The 19,789-nt window shown below is 35.8% G+C and overlaps 1 protein-coding gene across 7 annotated transcripts in view; it reads right to left on the bottom strand.

The window, feature by feature from the left end:
• The window catches only part of BBX (BBX high mobility group box domain containing), a 277,027-nt gene that overhangs the window by 86,115 nt on the left and 171,123 nt on the right, over positions 1-19,789 (bottom strand). For all 7 annotated transcript variants that reach the window (XM_012476576.2, XM_012476596.2, XM_012476594.3 and 4 more), the window contains 2 exons: positions 13,327-13,497; positions 7,066-7,308 (listed from right to left, as the gene is read on the bottom strand). In XM_012476576.2, coding sequence (XP_012331999.2) covers positions 7,066-7,308; positions 13,327-13,488 — 405 coding nt within the window. In that variant the 5' untranslated portion in view covers positions 13,489-13,497. The remainder of the gene's footprint in view (positions 1-7,065; positions 7,309-13,326; positions 13,498-19,789) is intronic.

The raw sequence follows: 19,789 nt of genomic DNA, 5'->3' as shown, positions 1-19,789 counted from the left end.
CATTGGCATCAAATATCCTTTATCACAATACTTTGTCTACTTAATATTTGACAATGGCATTTTTATGTGACAAAAGACAATATTCCGTCAATCCTTTAAAAATGGAGTCTCAATATTACTTTTCTAGATCATTGACAAAAAAATCCAAATCTGATGAACAAAAGCACTTTAATTTTAATAAAAGACTTACCAACTGTTCTCCATTTGTCTGTTTTTAATTGGGAGGAGGTGCTATCTAAAAGTCCACTAGTATTTCTAGTTATTACAGTCTAGTTATTCAACAGGGTGAAAGAGAAGTGGCAGCCCTAGTGAGATTCAGTCTTAAGGGACCCTGAGAATGTCTGTATAAATAAAGATAGATGACCCTGGTGCCAATATATAAAGTATCATCTACCAAAATTGTGAAAAAGAGATTAAATTAGAAATTATTGGATTTTTGAGAAAGAGATATAATACGTTTTACTGTATAATCATATATGCGAAAGGGGGCCAAGTGAATTTCTAGCATAATAAATTCCGAGACAGCTGTTTCTCTTCCCATGCATGAGAATAAATCACATTATACAAGGGTGGAAGATGAGAAGGAATTATCTGATAAGTGGTACTAATCTGTACTTCCTTAGTTTGAAGACCTTTCCTTCACAAAAATTCAGAAGTTATCATTAGTATAATATAATGCGATGCATTACCTAATCTGAATTATTCTTGTTAGCTGTTTTTAATAGAAAATTAATTAGACTGTTTCACATGACAGCACATTGAATTAAATTTATGGTTTTGACTGAACAACAATATTTTAAACCTGCAAAGCTTTCATAATAAAGCCACTCCAATAGAAATCATACACTTGAAAAAGTGACTTGAATATGTGACCAGGAAATTATTTGGTTGTTGTGTTGTGGAAATATCATAAGTGAAAATCTGAAAGCAAGGGAACTGGCTACTTCATTTCATTCGGCTATAGGGTGAGAATTATTATGGCAACAGTAGTTTGTTTTCATATGTAAATTTTTTTTACAAGTAAAATTTTACTCCCTAATTTGAGTAATTATGAGAAGAGTCAGTTTAATCAGTGCACACTAGTTTTAAAATTAAAATTTCAGAGTTTATTTAAAAATGTAATTTGTTACTTTTTAAAAAGTAGACAGAGAGCTGTCTACTAAGATCTCACTATCTGTCAATCTAAAAATTAACATCTGAAACCAAATACCGAAACGAGTTTTGAGAGACACAGTTTAAATTCTCAATTTATTACTCACTCACTATAGAGTTTTTATAAAGTCTTTATAATTTTATTTGAATATCTAAATACAAGTGTTTACTTAACAACTGGCAAATGGACTAATATTTCCAAATCAAATAGTTCACTTATTTAAACATCTATGTTGCTAAAGGCTATTAATAACACTAGACAGTATTGGCCAAATAGGGCAATAATATTTTTAGTTTTGTTCATTTTTGTGTTTCAAAGACTAATTTTGCATTTTAGTAGCCCTTCAATGTATTAACAGTTCATAACAAAAATAATAAATAATTATTTAGATACAGAAGTATGAAACACTAACATAAAGTTGCTTATTAGAAATAAGCCCAAAACTAACATCTGTATTGTGGTAACCTAACTTGGGCTAGCCTGACTGACTTTATTTTAGCTGAAAACTTTGCCTTGCTTTTCTCTTTTTTGCTGCTGCCCCTTAGGTTTATAACTGGGTTATGCTGTACTTAGAGTCGTAAAGCATTAAGGTTTAAAGCATACTGTTTTTAGCACCTGTAACCATTGTAACTGCATTTTGCTTGGGAAGTTTATTTGCTATTATGAATACCTTCCTTGGTAATTAATTGTATGGAAAGTTTCCCCTGCTACACACCCCCTTAGTAATTGTATAGAAATACCCTTAGCAACCAACAATCCTGGGAACCTCCTGACCCCTGGTTACCAGCTTCCCTATCTAACTTGCTTGTTCTGCTTCTGTAAAATTCTGCTTCAGCTAGGATCCCCCTCCACTATCTAAATCAAGGTATAAAGGGAAATCAAGCCCCTTCCTCGGGGCCAAGACATTTTAAGGATAAGCTAACTCTCAGTAGCCGGCAATAAACAAAACTCCTAAATTCAAACTCAAAGCATGGTGCTTTCCTTCTAACTTGCTTAAATACAACAGTATAGCATTTTAAACTTTATGTAATGTTTGTACATATATTTCCTTATTTGTATTTTACATCAACTCTGTGAGGGCAGGCATCTTGATTGCCATTTTATAGATGTGGCAATTTAAAAAGGTCTGAGAAGAGAGGTTAAATGAGTTAGAATTTAATAATTTGATAAAATGAGTTTATAAACATTTAAATGTTTATAAAAGAACATGGACATGATAGAGCAATATTCACAAAGTTATTATCATTCCAGAAGCAAATATTTGACTATTTCTTTAAAGACAGTAAGAAAGTCTTAGAATCTGAAACGCAGGTATGGAAAAGGTCTCAGAAACAAGGAATGTTGTGAAACACAAAGCTTAAATCTTTAGGTTTACTATCTATACCCTACAAACATGATGAGGCTCCTAATTAAACCATACTCAAAATGGGAAGCCATTTGATCCAAAGTAGCCGAAAGTGGCTGACAGAGGAGAGAAATGACAAGTGCTAGCTGCAGGTGGACCCCTCAGCCCCACAAAAAACAAAACAAAAAACAAAACCGAAATGGAAAAGCAGAAAGGAAATTCAAAAGAACAAAATAATTGAGAATTACTATATAGAAAAAACATTATTCACAAAAAAGTCTCAACAAATTATAGATCATAAAGTAACTCCTGTGAAAATAATGTTAAAGTTTTCAAAAAAAGTACAAAGATGTTCTGAATACTTTGAGAAAGTATGTAAACAAAATTTTAATGAAATTCCTAGGATAAATATATAAAATAAAAGTTTTTAAAGAACAGTAAAGTTTCATCTATGTGGAAATCAGTATAGCACCTGTTTCTCGAGAATGCTGGATAAATGAGGTGCCACTCTAATGGTATGCAAAGTGCTAGAGCATGCTTGCAAGAATACACATTCCATTTGTTAAGCCTGATGCATAACAGTTAAGAAAAGTTCTCCAGATTATAATACATGAGAAAATAAGAGAGTATTTTCTTCAGAAAAAGAGTCCATTTCTGATGAAGCCAAAACAAGGCAATGAATCGGCTTCACAAAAATTATCCCAGCTGAAAATAATAAAAAATAGATTCATTGTCTTGAAGAAATATGAAAGAATAATCAATAAAACCCCCCATGGAGTTTTGTGGTGGTGAAAACCTTTCCCAGAATATTGACAAAAATAGATACCAACACTTTCAAAGGGCTAGTATAGTTCACCTTCAAGTTGCATTTTATCACATTTAATTCCATAGCTGTTTTATTGGCATACAGCTGAACCTCCAAACTTTTAAGTCTGGGTCTCTCATGGTTTTTGCCTTATTTACCTTTATATCATCATTTTCTGTTACTCTTCTGTGTACAACCTAGGCTCCAGGTGAAACAAACTATCTGGTTCCTGAAATGGATTACTCTTTCCCACATCTACTCTTACCCTTTTCCTTCTCTCTGAATCCCATACAAAAACTCAGGCCAAATTCTGCCTTTCCTGATCCATTTCTACCCACGTCCCTCCCTAGCACAAGCAGATTCTTCCCGTAAGACTCATGACATTTTATTGTTACCATTCTTGCCATAATTACCCAAATATACTTATCTCTCAGGCATCTAAAGTGGGTTGGGTGATATATGTATTAGAAGGACAAACAGGAGTCAAATGGGAAAGAATATCACAGCTCCACTGTATACTAAATGTATGGTTGATCAAGACACTAACTCCTCAGAGCCTTAGATTCCTGCCTGAAGAATGGGGATAATAATAACTCACTTTACAGGTTGGTGCTTACTTTATATACTGAGCACAGAAAAGACTCATCAATCAATTCACAAATTCTGCCCCATGCCTCTGATGCTAAATTGGTAGGTATGATAAAGGTCATTCAAATTGTTTAAACTTTCCAAATCCTCCCCTCCTCTTTGTACTCTGTTCTAGCTGAAGTTCAGGATGTATGATCCTTTCAATTTACCATGAAGTCATTAATTATAATCATTAGTTTAAATGACAAATGGAAGGTTCCAGCAGTATTGTAGGCAAAAATACAGAGATTTGTATTCCTATAAGAGTACATACATATAGATGTTAAAAGGAAAGATACAACTGTACAGGCAGTCAATTTTCTGTGCCTAACACATTCAAAAATTAGAACCTGTGAACATCCACAACATTGCATCATCATGCATACTACTGAAGTGAAGAGAGCAACCCAGGTTGTATCCTTAGAATAGTCTTTTTAAAATTACTTAATGAATTATTGCTCTAATAAAGTTCATCAGAGAACACATAACCCACAATCAACCAATTTTTCCAGCAATGCAAATTAGTATTGAGCAATAATTTAACAAACTACAAAACAAATCCCAGAACAGGTGCTTTGTATTACTAGATCCAATTGGAAAAATATAAGATAATCAGAAGCAAGGGAAGGGGTCATAGGAAATTTTCATGAATAGGTAAAAAACAATCTTTTCAAAGTTGTTTTATTATTCACTCTTGTTTTTAAAATACGCTTCTTTTAAAAACAGCAAGAAAAGGGAAACATTTCTCACGCAACTGATAACGGCAGGACAGATACTGGCATATATCACGTAAGCATTTCACATCCACATCTACACACTATGCTGAAATAATCTGTCTTGTACCCTAATGGAGAGCATCTAAAATTTGGGGTTTAAAATTTAAAGGTTACACATCTAGAAAAAGCTTTAAAAATGACTCTGTGTTAGGGAGCCCTGAAAAACAGACCACATTTATCAGTGGTCTTGTATCACTAGCAACTATCACAAAACTTGGTTAAGTTGAAGGCACTTACCAAGTAGTTGGTGACTGAACTGACATTCCAATTAAGGGTGCAATATTAACACAAAAAGCACCAGCACAATTATATGCACTTTAATGTAACTGCAAAACCATTTAGTAAGTTGAAACAAGTAAGAATCACTTACAACTACAGACCAACTGTGTAATAATTTTGAAAGTAGCTGAATCTTCTACAGTTTGCAGTAGAAATTAGGCAATATTTCATAACAGCAACTATAAACAAGGCAAATTATAACATGGAACATCCAGTTATGGTCTTCACATTTATTAAATTGCACTGGCCACCCTAAGAGATTTCATTTTAGTGACACAATGGCAAATATTGTGAACCCAATTAAGTAATTAGTTACAGATTTCCTGTATGAAAATAATACTTCCTCTTCTTAAAAGTGGCCACCTATTGGGTTTGTAAATTAGGAGTTTTTAAGAAAAAACAAACAATATACTGGGGATAGGCTGCATGTTATCCAAAAACAGCAATCTAAAACAAACTCAAGTGTTTAATTATAGGAAGCTTATGCAGTTTCCTATGAGGTTTCAAATAATCATTTTACTATATAAACATGACTATGAAAAATATAAGGCTATTTAATGGGAAAATTTTACTGTTAATTACTGTTATGGAAATCTAATGAAATATTTAAAATCATGTAGGTAACTGTAATTCATTTTAAATTTTCTAGAGACCCTATATAGTTAAAATCCTGTCTTTAACGGTCAATTCTTGAAGACTTGTCTGATTAATTATATAATTATTAATAATTATGTTGTAATTACTAATTACAATAAAATTATTAATAATTATGATTAGTAGTAGCAACTATGGTAATAACTTACTCTAGATTCAAATTTCCATGAACATTTCTTAAGAAATTTTTATGTGTATTTTTTAAGTTTTATGTTTATGTTTTTAACTTATTAAACAACTCAATAAAGCCATAGCAACTGGAAGAATTATTTTTTCACATACTGAGATGTCTAGTAAAATGTCTTGAAACTTTATATTTTGTCCTCTGCTGGTTCATTTTTTGATGAAACTTAACCAAGTGTTTGGGTGACAGAGGTTTTCATGAATCAAGATCTTTTTGCAAGTTGCAACGCTGAGGAAATAATGTTAGAATTATTCCTTTCAAGTTTAGTCACAATAATATTGCTTTTTTTATCCCTTACTTGGGGGTTAAATCCATCACAATACATTTAAATGTATAATGGTCTCACATTAATTCTAAATTAATATAATAAAAGAACCACTATACAAGTTTTGAAGAAATTTACTAACTGCTATCATTCTGGAAGTGATTAATGTGCCACCTTTCTGAATAGCCTTCCTGCATGGAAATGCTTCCCACTAACTACTGCCTACACAGTATTTACAGGCATGCACACCTTGTAGTACATCCTGTTCCACTGGCATTCAATCATTTATTGGTTCATGCTGCACTACCTACAGAACAGAAACAAGTCAGAGCATATTTTTGACAGTTTTGTTTATTACAAAATCAAAAAATGTCAGCACTAGAAAGGATACAAGTCTATGTCCAACTTTCTCAAATAACTTTACAAAAGCAAAAAAAAACAAAACAAAACAAAAAAAAGGAGGAAGCTGAGATGCAGAGGTTGACTTATAGATATGGTCACAAAGCTATTTAGCATCAGAACTAGATCAAGACTCTTTCCCATGATATAACTAAAGTAACCTAAGATTGTCAACTTTACCATGGGCATTCTCTGACAATAAAAGTAGAGTTTCTAGAAAAACTTAAATAAGAAAAAAAATCACCATTTATAATAAATTATCATAATAAATAAACAAGTCACCATTTATAATAAACCTTCACAATAAATCATTCCCTTAGTCAGTGGAGTGAAGACAATGAGAAAAAACTTCTTGTTAATATACTGTTCTTGGCACCTCCACCAGCATTTCCACACAGACTTTGTACACAGGAACAGGAAGAAGTCATACAAAGAAAGCGCTTATGTTTTTACTTAACACCTGATTCACGATTCACCTTCTCATTGCTAGACCTTCAACAGGTGCTTTGTATTTGTTGACTGGGAGTTTCAGGACTGGTTGCTCTTAGCTATCAGAATACCTTGTCATTGTAACCTACCTCCTTGGCCATGTCTGTGTATTTCTGCTTTTCCTTTGGATCAAGAACAGCCCACCAATCAGCTAGTATCTTGGTAGCACCTCGGTTATCAAGCCTGGGGTGTTCCTGACGTACAAGAGAGCGATGCCGTTTGCAAAATAAAAGAAATGCATTCATTGGTCTCCGGGCTCGCTGCTCTGGTGATTCATCATCTTCAGTTTCACCAACATCTTGCTCTAGGCCATCGGCCCTAAGAAGTTGAACCTATTACCAACCAAAACAAAGCCAGATCTTTAACATATTTTGGATAATTTTGATTTAACAGTTAAGTCTTGGTTTGCAAATTGTAGTTTTTCTTAGCTCCATTTAAACAACTTACACATTGAAAAAAACATGATTTTAAAAAATCAACAACCACTGTTCATGGTTGGTAACCAACTTATGATGTATCCTTCTGCTTAGTTTCTATGGCAACCTGTGCATGTCTCTATTACAGCATAGATTACATTGTGTTATAATTGCTTACTTTTTTTCTCTCTCACTAAACAGTGAGCTCTTTGAGGACAAAAGCTCTCTTGTTCACCTTTACAACCATAGTGCCTAGCTCAATGTCTGATATAATATTAGTACTTAACTAATTGTTGAATGAATGAATAAACCCATTCTATGGTTAATGGGCCGCAACATTAACAATCTCTACATATCATATAGGAATAGTAGCTGTGTCTTTCTCTGCTTTGAAAAGTGCCTTTTTCTACAGCTAATAATATGAGAATATTTAACATAAAAGTAAGTCATAAAAGGTAATATAGACTACTCAATGTTTATGCAAGCACCGCAAATGGAGTCTTGTAGTGTACAAAAAGCTAAACTGATACTTAACATGATTATTTGAAAGAAAAACTACACAATAAATCTTTAAACTTGTAAATTTCAAGCCTTCTTGTTTAGTGAAATGCTCTGGTGATAGGAATAAACTCCTCTAGGCTTAAACCTTCAAAATCAATATTGAATCCTCTTTTTGCCTACACTTCATTCAGTCATTGTTCAAGGTCTTCAAGGACTTCTACAAAGCTCTGAATTTGTCCATTCCATCTGGGTAATTCTCATTCCTACTGCCCTAGTACCACTTTGGCCTATGGCCTAGTCTTCCTGTTTTTAATCTTCTTTACAATACTTCTTGCACATGCCTGTCAGGTTAACTTTCTTAAAGCACATCTCTGATTATAGAATCTCAGAACATACAACTGTAAAATATTTTCTAAGGCTAAAATGATTGTATAATGCTTCTTGGAAACAATGTAACTATAAACAGAAGTCCAGAATATTTACTAAGCCCATTTCCTTAATTCCTGGTTTTGAAATTAAAATCAAGAAGAAAACAAGTTGCAGATTAAGTGTCTCTTATCTAAAATGCTTGGGACCAGAAGTATTTCAAATTTTCAGATTAGGGATACCCAAGTTATAACCATTAGTCTGCATCATGCAGTTAATTCTTAAACTTGAGTTAAGAGTATGAATTGGAATTCCCTGGAGGTTCTGTTAAAACACAGGTTGTAAGATCCATTCCCAGAAGTTTCCGATTCCGAGGTATGGAATGGGTCCTAAGAATCTGTAGCTCTAATAAGTTCCCAGGTGATGCTGATACTATTGGTTTGAGGAACACACTTTGAGAACCACAAATGTAAGGCAACCGTGTTCTTTTACACAATGTTTATTGGGCAACGGTTACAAGCAGATACTTTAGAACTAATCACTGCTTAATCCAACTGGTGTTTTTAACAAGTCTTGGCCGAACATAGCGGCTCATTTCTGTAATCCCAACACTTTGGGAGGCCGAGGCAGACCGATCACAAGGTCAAGAGATCGAGACCATCCTGCCCAACATGGTGAAACCCTGTCTCTACTAAAAATACAAAAATTAGCTGGGCACGATGGTGCATGCTTGTAGTCCCAGCTACTTGGGAGGTTGAGGCAGGAGAATCACTTGAACCCAGAAGGCAAAGGTTGCCGTGAGCTGACTGTGCCGCCACTGCACTCCAGCCTGGCAACAGAGCAAAACTCCATCTCAAAAAAACAAGGAAAAGTCTTAGTCTTTTGCCATTAAGTATTGCAAATGCAATCAATTAACCATTAATTATCTTGAAACACAAACAGTACAGAAAAAAATCTTGAAGTCATAGCCATTTATTTTGGAAATATAGTACAAATTATTAATGGGGATAAAGGCTACATATGTATCTTCCTCATTATGTACATAATCATTAACAGTAATTTGCATTTTCAAAGGATATGTAGCATTCTGAAACTAAGAAGCTAGGGGAAAAAAGTATACTATTAATATATAAGATGAGGAAGCAATTATATTTCCCCTTCAGAAAAGAGTAACTTTTCACTCAGTTACTAAATTATAAAATTCTTTGTAAAAAGACGGAAAAGGACCTCATGTTTTGGGAGGGGGAAAACATACAAACATAAATTTAGAAGCAGTGTGCTGACTGCAACAAGAAACCATCAAGATAAAGAAGCACTAGTGGATGGTTACAAGTGCAAGAAGGCCTCCCTGAAAAAAGTTGCCCCCGCTCTAATCCCAGCACTTTGGGAGGCCAAGGCAGGCAGGTCACCTGAGGTCAGGAGTTCAAGACCAGTCTGACCTACTTGGTGAAACCCCGTTTCTACTAAAAATACAAAAGTTAGCTGGGTGTGGTGGCACACACCTGTAATCCCAGCTACTCAGGAAGCTGAGGCATGAGAGTCCCTGAACCTGGGAGGAGGAGGCTGCACTGCACCAAGATTGTGCTGCTGAATTCCAGCCTGGGCAACAGAGCAAGACTGTTTCAAAAAAATAAAAATACATTATATATATATATACACACACACACACACACACATATATATATATGTATATATATACACACACATATATATGTATATGTGTATATATATACACACACATATATATGTATATGTGTGTGTATATATATACATATATAAATTACAAATTAATAAAAAAGAGAAAGGAATCAGAATGTGTCAGGTTGTCAATGGAGAGATATGCTGAACTAACAGGGATTAAGGCTTGCTGGTTTATTTGAACATCAACTTGCAGTTCGACAGCACTGTTATGTAAAAGAGAACAGGGTTCAGGAGTCAAGGATGCAGAAGATGATCCGTGCCACTTCATGAAGAATGTGCTCTGCCATATTTAAACACATGCATTTGATCCTGTAAACCAGTAGTTTGGAACTGTATGGACCAATACAAACATTTAATTGACATTGTCGATTTTTCATTCTGCCAACTATGAACATCAAAAAATGTTTTAAATACTATTTAATGTGGTAATTATTTTATTAGTCAAAAAGTAAATACATGAATACATGAATAATAAAATAAAAATAAAAACCCTCTCTTAAAGTTTAGAACTTATTTTTCTTTCCCCAAAAGCTCATTAATATTTTCTAAGAAAAATCAACACTAGTTTCCACAGCTGAATCGATGTAACAAAGAGCCATGAGTGATTTTAAGCAGTGGAGGGACATCGTTAGATTGTATTTCAAGGAGATAACTTCTATCAACAGCATGAATTTTAAGAGTAAAACTAGAAGCAACCCAAACTAGAGGACCCAGTTAAAAATTTATTACAGATGTCCAGGCAAAAAAGGGATAAGGCTGAAATCCAGGCAGCAGTAATGGGAATAGAGAAGTGACAAACAGGGACGATATTTATGAGGCAGAACCAAGAGTGGCTGGTAACTAATTAGCTCTGAAGGGAGAAAAAAGAAGAGTGATTCTAGCTTGGGTGGCAAAGTTTTTTCATATATAACAAAAAAAATACTTGTTTTCAAATGGGAGAAATCAGGTCTGGTGGAGAGTAGATAGATCAGTGCTGGGCAGGCTGAATTTGAAGTAGCTATGGGGAATGCTGTGTGGATACCCACGTCTGCAGGATAACAATCTGAGAAACCAATACACAGAAGGTGCTAAGACTATGAGTATGGACAAGATCACTAAGTGTGAGTGAAAAAAGAGGACTCAATGGCTTTAACCCTTTCCCCAATAAATATTCACCGGGTTCCTGCTATAAGCCAGCCACTCTTCTAGGTGCTGTGAGCACACAGTGAGCACAGAGCAGTGAGCACAGAGTCCTTGCCCCCACAGAAAGAGGAGCACCACTGGCCTTACATTTTGAAGGGGTTCCTCTGCTTTGTTGAGAATGGACTGCAGAAGGGCAAGAGCAGAGGCAAGGAGAGAGAGGGGTAGAGACAATTATCTCTGCTAGAAATGGTGGTGGCTTGGATCAAGGTGGTACAGAAAGAAACTGTTAAAAGGGCAACAAAACTGTGAACATATTTTCAAGGTAGAGTTGAGAGGATTTGCTAATGAATGGATGTGAAGTTTGAGCAAAATAAAGCTATAAAGTATTACCTACAAGATCTCAGGTCTGACAAACTGGAATGTTGCTGCTGCCCTTTACTGAGAATGGGAAGATCCAGGAGAAGGTTGGGAGGACTAACGCAAAGCTTAATTTTGAATTCATTCAAACTGAGATTCCTAGTTGATATCTAAACGGATATGCAAGTCAATAGAAATATGAGTCCAGAGTTCAGAAGAAGAGTCCAGAGTGGAGACAGAAATTAAGATTGGAGGCTTAGAGATCATCATTTGAGGGGAAAATAATGCAGGGACATGAACTGAAACTAGGAAGGAACAGCAGAGAAGGAAGAAATAGAAAGAGGGGCCAGACATGGTGGCTCAGGCCTACAACCTCAGCACTCTGTAAGGTTGACAAGGGAGGACTGCTTGAAGCCATGACTTCCAGACAAGCCTGGGCAACACAGTGCGACCTTGTCTTCACAAAATATAAACAAAATTAGCTGGGCTTACTGGCGTGTGCCTGTGGTCCCAACTACCCAGGGAGATGAGGTGAGAAGATTGCCTGAGACTGGGAGATGGAGGCTACAGTGAGCTGTGATGGTGCCACTGCACTCTAGCCTGGGCAATAGAGTGAAACCCTATCTCAAAAAAGAAAAAAAAATGGAGAAATAGAAACAGGAGTGGGTGGCCAAAGGAAAGAAGAGAAACAGAAGTGGGTACCCTCACAAAAACAGGAGACTGCATCAATGACCAAGTGATCGACACATTCAAATATGTTAAAAAGTGAAATTAAGTATAAGCTTGGCAATCCCCTCAAGTAAAACGAATAAAACCTATTTCTTTGAAACAGGAAACACAGAAAGAAAGATTAGTAAGGAGTGAGATGATGACATAGGTGTGTACAAGAAGCTGAAACGGTAACTTCTGGTGGCCTCTATTTTCTCTGTGATAAAGGAGGAAAGGTCACCAGTAAGAGAGACCTTTGAGGGTATCCAGATGACGTCTGAGAAAGAGGAAAAACGTTTTTTTAATTCCCGCTGAAAGCCAAGAAAAAGAGACTGAAAAATATCAAAAAACATTTGTTTATAAAATTCGTAGTGACATAAAATATGTACTCATTTATTCTTTCATTCAGCATACATCTATATTTAATACCTACTATGTGCCAGGCATCATTCTCAGTTCTGAGGCAAGAGGAAAGGACAAGACAAGCAAGGTCCCTGTTCTTATACTGAGCTTCTATTCTGGTCTGAGAAGACAGACATAAATAAGTATACAGCTAAACACACGGCAAACAGCATTAAGTGCCATGAAGAAAATCCTTTGGCTTTGAATGAGTTGGGTGGGATGAACACTTGGAGATGATTTCTTGAGTCACCTGCATGGTTATGTGACTGAGGGCCAGCTGCTGAGGCCTGATGCCAGAGAAGAGGACTAGGAGGAATGAGTCATCACAAAGACTGAGGGCAAGTGCAGCCAGATGCTATGAGGGCCGTGGATAGAGACAAAGAGAGCAGCTCTACGACTGCCAATGGTGGCAGGTGAGGCCAGAAGTCAAGACAGAGAGGCCAGAAGAGCCACAGGGTACAATGCCAGGTAAGCACATCAGGTTTTAGGAACACCCCTATCTCAATGTATTTGAATATTACCCACAAATCATTAATTAGGTGACAAAAATACTATTTAAAAAGATATGTCTCTGTCTACACTATTAGGAAGTACAAATACTTTAAGAGCAATCAAGAATTGGAATAAAAATGTAAACTAAGTAACTAAATAGGATTCAAGCTATATAGGCTTTTGGAAACACGTCTTTTGTAATATCACTTACGTTCACTATTGTTTCAAGAATATTATGATTTGCTCTAATAAACTTGAAACTTCAATAGTAAACACAGGAATTACCTTATCAATATCCTCCTCTTCGTCTTCCTCTTCTTCCTCTTCTGAAAAGTCAAGAAGTTTCTTTGCTAGCAATGGATGCCACTGAAGACACTTCCGTTTTGGTCGTTTTCCAGTCCCTTCTCCTTCTGCTGAATGATCCTTATTTCTATTACTGCCTTTCATTACTGTGACCTGTAGTAGGGAGAAAGAGACAAACAGGGAGACAGAGACACTGAGTAAATCAAAGTAGATTTGATTAAAATTAGTTTATTTAGCTCCCTTAGCATTAATTAGATTATAATATTAATGACTAAATTATCTACCAGCTCATTTACTAGACTCAGTGAGAATCCAAAATATATAATGAAACATTGATTTTAGTGGGCTAAATTGAGCTAATAAAATTTGCCTTTTGTGAAATCTACTTCCTTCCACTCCATAGCTTCAGTAAGCTTAAGGATGTTACCAGTTACCTTCCCTTGTGTTTATTTACTCAGGGAAGTGTTTCTCAGTTTCTCATCAGAATAACATGAAGGATGCCTCCCAAAAGAGTTGAAGAATTCACAGGGGTTGCCCCCCAGGCATTCTCTGATGGCTGTTTTACTATAACAATTTACATGAATTTTGCATTCTACACCTTGTTAAATCTGTGCTTATAATATTACTAAATAAAATGAGTACTTTGTAAGAATCCAATGTTTTAGGTTTAGGCAGTTGGCTAAGCTAAGAAATGGCCAAGCTATAAACTTGATAAAATATTTTAGAACCCTAAAATTCTGAATTACTTTTCAATAATGTAAAAAAAAAAAGTTCTTCTCCATGATAAAAGCAACACATATTTCTATTAAACGGGTGAAAATAGCATAAAAATGAGGTTTGCCCTCTCCATCACGCCCCAAACCATGGTCCAGAGGTAACCTGCATGTTAGTTTCTTGTATGTTTTCTCACAACTTTTTTTTCTGATGTTACTTATCTTTCATTCATTCATTCAAAGTAATGTTAAAATACAGATTACTGTCATCGAAAAATTCAAACAATAAAATTAAATGCCATTGATTTAAATGGTTCATGAATGCTGACAATACAAACACAAGTGCAGTTGTTAGAATCACCAGGTAGCAGCCTATTTGCTCAGCATGTGTTTGCATTGGTCCAAATGCCTAAGAAGTGGTACCATTAAACTTTTAACGCCATGTTAAAAGAGAAACTGGGATTGATGAATACGTAATATAAAGATTCATCTAGTTCTCAAGCCATTCAGAGAATATGGTATAGGCAAATTTACCTGTCCTGCTTGTTTCTGGATTCTGGATCATGCCTAGGTCTTCCTTACTTCAAAAAAAAATACCAATGTTTTCTCCTAGATTAACTTGTACAGCTTCAGCTTAAACATATAAATATTTGATCAATCTGGAATTCATTTTGATAAAAGAAGTGAAGTAAGGATCTAGTTTACTCTTTTTTAAAAAACAGCTAGCTAAATATATGGCCAATAAATGATACCAATATCATTTATTAAATAATCTACCTTTTCACTATTCCTTTTATCCTACATTAAATTATCACATGTATATGAGTCTATTTCTGGATTCTCTTCTGTTAATAACCTCCCTCTAACTGCTTGCCTATCCTTGACCAATTTCAATGTCCTTAGGGACTATATCATTCTACATCTTTTTAAATATACAAATATATCAATAAACACAGCCATTTAAAAAATTTAAGCTGCATATATCATACTCTTCTATCTAGGTCAATACATGTTGATTGTTCTCATTTTAAAATAACTGTGTAATAGTCTAAAATACGAAAGTATCACAATTTACTGAGTCTAATATTGATAAAGAGATTATTTCTTGTGCTACAACAAAACCCCTCATTTTAATAAATAATGTTCTAGAAAATCTTCATTTTTAATAAAAGTTCTCATTCATTTATTAAAAGTTATATCCAGTCAAGAAAAAGAAACGAAGAAAAGAAAAATATGTTCCTATGGCTTTCATAGCAAGAAACTCATGCCGGAATATCTGAAGCAATTACATGACTTGTGTGGCTAACTGAAGAATATAAGAAGTTATTGAAAACTAAATGGAATTAGGTATCTGGTGTGCTCTTAATAAGAGAAGAAAGATATCTTGTGAATTGATAGACCATTTAACAATTCCCATTCTACCTACAAATAAAAGTTGACACAGGCAATCCAGTTTCCAAAAATGCCAATGCTATACAGAGAGAAGAGGAAATGGTTATTTCTGTGGCATATTAATCACTTCAGGATGAGTTGCCTGAGTGGTAGTTAAACCCACTTGAGGATCTAATATTTTCAATAGTAAAATAAATCAGTGGGAAACTGCAAGTAAGGTAGTTTCTATCAACTGTAGAGAGTAAAGTGATTGCCAATGCCTAGATAAAAACATATCTTTGGTCCCAAGAATTTTGAATTACATTGTTATTTAATTATGTGTGAATGTATATATGTGTGTATATGCGTGCACCTTTGTGTATATACATATAATTTCAACATTCAAAGAGAAAACAGGATCTCAAGACTCAAATTAATGAGGGGTATATGTGGCGTCCTTCCGGGTTCAAAATAATCACATTTAGTCCTCCCTCACTTCTAATTCTTTCCACGTAGCTCACATTCCACTTTGGAGAAAATGTCTTTTCTGATACTCCAGAAATTAATCTTTCTCACCCAGAAATACATTAGAAAGACTTTACATCGCTAATGCACTTACCATATTTTCCCTTGAATTATAATTATTTGGATACATCATACCTCCATTGCCAGGCCTTTTAATGGTCCAAGACTACACTTATACACTCAGAAACATCCTGGCACATCAGATCATCAAGATCAGTTAGTTGTGAAGATTGTCACAAACAATGACACAAACTCCTTTGCCAAACTGTAACGATGATTCACTATATTCTCAAGGATAGCTTCAAGATTAACTATAATTTCTTATACTTTCCTGAATTAAGATATTCCTTTCTAAGTGGGAAAGCAAGGGAATTGAAAACTGTGCACAAGTCAGAGACACAGACCAAGGTGGCATGTGATGTCTGAAAACCACCAGATGCATAGGCTTGGGGAGCAATCAGGCTGGCAACCCCTAGGCACGGGGCCTAGAACAAGGTAGGTACATTTTTAGCATGTACAAAGGATGAATAAAAGAGAAAAGTGAATTGGAAATGGTACACTACAAATGAAATAATCAAGAAAAGTGTACTGTAATTGATCTAAAAACCATGAAATACCTCAAGGTATAAACTGGGCACTTTAATAATTTATAGTTACCTAATTCTTTCCTACTTCTCTATGGATCTATTTTCAAACTACTGAAAGAAGGCAAAACAGTGAATGGAAATGATGATCCTGATTATGATTCAGAAGTAATGAGAAAGCAGGAGAGAAAAATTTTAAAAAGATGAAAAAAGTGGGAAAGACAAAGGCAAAGAAAGCATAATTTTGAGACAATGTTATCACTCATCTGACTTCAACCATGAGGAGGAGGTAAAATTGTTAATTTTTGAAGTGACAGAGGACTAATCTTATAATTATTTTGCCACTAAAAAGCCCACACATTTTAAAGTTTGGTTTCTTGTTCTTAGAACAAGAGCGAATTAACAATCTATATGCAGTAAATGAAATAATTGTTGGACTTTATTCAAAAGGGGTGATTCTTCCATTCCTGACTGCAACTCTAGAATAATTGAAATCAGGTTATTTAACTATCAATGGACTCTGTACCTTAAAGACTAAGTATCATCAAATTATGATGCTGAGACTGTCAAATGATAATATAAAGCCGCCTACCAACATTTATCTTGTGAAAACAAACCAACCCATGTTTGTCCCCTGTGCCCCCTTTCTATGGCAGGATAAGTGACCCTAAATAGACATTTACCGTACTGAATTCAATGTAAATTGACAAATTAGGAAAAACTTCATTTAACTATATTCTTCAAATGTAACAAGCCCAGGCTGGGAGCAGTGGCTCATGCCTGTAATCTCAGCACTTTGACAGGCTAAGGCGGGTGGATCACGAGGTCAAGAAATCAACACCATCCTGGCCATCATGGTGAGACCCCATCTCTTCTGAAAACACAAAAATTAGCTGGGCAGGGTGGCACGTGCCTGTAGTCCCAGCTACTTGGGAGACTGAAGCAGGAGAACTGCTTGAATCCAAGAAGTGGAGTTTGCAGTGAGCCAAGATTGTGCTACTGCACTTCAGCCTGGTGACAGAGTGAGACTCCATCTCAAAAAAAAAAAATTTAAAAATATAGCAAGCCCATTCATGAAGACCTTTATTGAGGTCAGAAAAAAGAAGAAAGACTGTAGAAGGAAACAGTACAAAGCAAATGCCATATTTATTAAAAGAAAGAAGAAAGGACACTGAAGGCTGATAGGCCTCCTTTAGAATCCTGCCTCTACCACAAACTACTTGTTGGAAAGTTAGTATCTGTGCTGATCTTTCCTCATGTTAAAACTAAATAATAATAGCTCTACTGTGAGAACACCCAGCACAGTGTCTAGAAGATTCTCGTTCACTGTTGGTATATCCCCCCTTTATTCACAGGCTTTCTAGACTGGGGAGCATGGGTTTACCAGGAAGCATCTGCTCCCTTAAACTAATCCTAAGATGCTATCAAAAGGGAGCACAGATGTCTCTCACTTGATAGTGATCCATATAATATAATCTGCAGCCTCAGAAACTGAAAAACAAAGATGGAAAGTTTCCTTTCCTTTGTCTGAGTGATTCGCAGTCAGAAACAGTGCCTTGGCACAGTCACAGATTTTATGAATAAGATCCTCTTGTCTATTGTCTTGTATTACATTTAGGCAATCAGTTACACTTTAATCTTAAAACATTAGCATACATTAAACTGTGTTAGAGTGGTATTTTAAACTGTTTCCTAAAAGTCCAATGAAATCCCACTCAAATCCTGGTCATTGAAACGCATACTCAGTGAAATGGGAGAGTATGGAAGGCCCATTAAATACCACTGCTAGACAACTACAAATTGTAACAACAAACAGGGCCTTTTCTGGGTCCAATGACGACTACAAAACTTCACGGCCTTCTCCAGTCTATGGAGAAGAGGAAAAACCAGCCCAAAGACACTGTAACATAGTGGAAACTCTAGTACTTCCACACAAATTGGACCCACCTGCTTTCATTCTTTCTAAAGATTCCTAGGACTTTCAAGTCACACCTTGCTTTCAATCTTTCAAGGGGTCCTGCTGCCACAGAGGACAGCAAATACTCCAAATCTGAAGCCTTCCTCTTTCTCATCTTAAAAATCTCCCGTGTTCTCTTAAAATCCTTCTCATCCTCCAAGACCCAGGTCAAATATCTCTTATCTGAAAGCCCTAAGTCAAAGTCCATCACTCTGCTATGAGCTTTCATTGTACTTGACTTTGTTAGGTCAAGCACTTACCATAGTGTTTTGAGAACTCCCCTGCACCCCGCTTTGATTGAAATGTGTCCTCCAAAGTTAATCCCTAGTGCAACAGTGTTGGGAGGTAGGGCCCAATAAGAGGTGATGAGGTGATGGGGGCTCTGCCCGCATGAATGGAGTAAGGTTGTGATGTGGGAGTAAATCAGTCATCGCCAGTGTGGGTTTGTTATTAAAGCAAGTTTGGCCCCCTCTTACTCTCACCCTCTCTTTCTCTTCTGCCATGGAATGATGAAGAACAAAAGCCCTCCCAAACATTGGCTGCATGCTCTTGTACTTCCCAGCCTCCAGAACTGTGAGGCAAATAAACTTTTTGTTCATTAAAAATTACCCAGTTTGTGGTATTGTTATAACATCATAAAATGGACTAAGGCATCCCCACGTCTCACAAAGGTTGTGGCCTTCAGAGTGCAGGTACCATTGCTACCTTTTCTGTCTCAGTGCCTAGCACGGAGCCCACTACACAGTAGTTTCTGAAATGGTACTTATTGGCTTATAATTTCCTCATCTAACACTTAACCACATACAACTTCTCAGAATGACACACTCTTAAATTTTTTTTAAATACTAATATACAACTAACATTTATTAAATATTTAATTGCTACTTATTTACTTTCTCATTTAATCCTCACAAAAACACTCTGATGCAGTTACTATGATGACTTCCATTTGAAGAAACAGGGTTAAGTAACTTGCCCAAGGTAACGCAGCAAGTAGAGGAGCTGGGTCTGGACCCAGGAAACGTAGCTCCAAGAGCCCAAACGCTTACTTGGGAAAAAGAGCTCTAATATAAAGCTCTTCAATCTGCTAACTCTCTAAGTATTTCCTGTAGAACAAACAGCTCACAGGCCATGAAAATACCAAAAGGAAGCATGAAGCGGCTGGTAAGAGAATACTGCTTTTCATGGCAGAAAAGCAAGTATACATCTCTGACTATGCCAAGTGACAATTAAATTAGATTAACTCTAAAACTCTTTGAAGATAAAAGCCCTACAAGTGCTAATCATTATTATTT

This window comes from Aotus nancymaae, unplaced genomic scaffold (genome assembly GCF_030222135.1).
Source record: "Aotus nancymaae isolate 86718 unplaced genomic scaffold, 86718_ANA_hifiasm-v0.15.2.pri h1tg000011l, whole genome shotgun sequence".
NCBI lineage: Eukaryota > Metazoa > Chordata > Mammalia > Primates > Aotidae > Aotus > Aotus nancymaae.
This window is presented reverse-complemented; position numbering and strand designations above follow the sequence as displayed.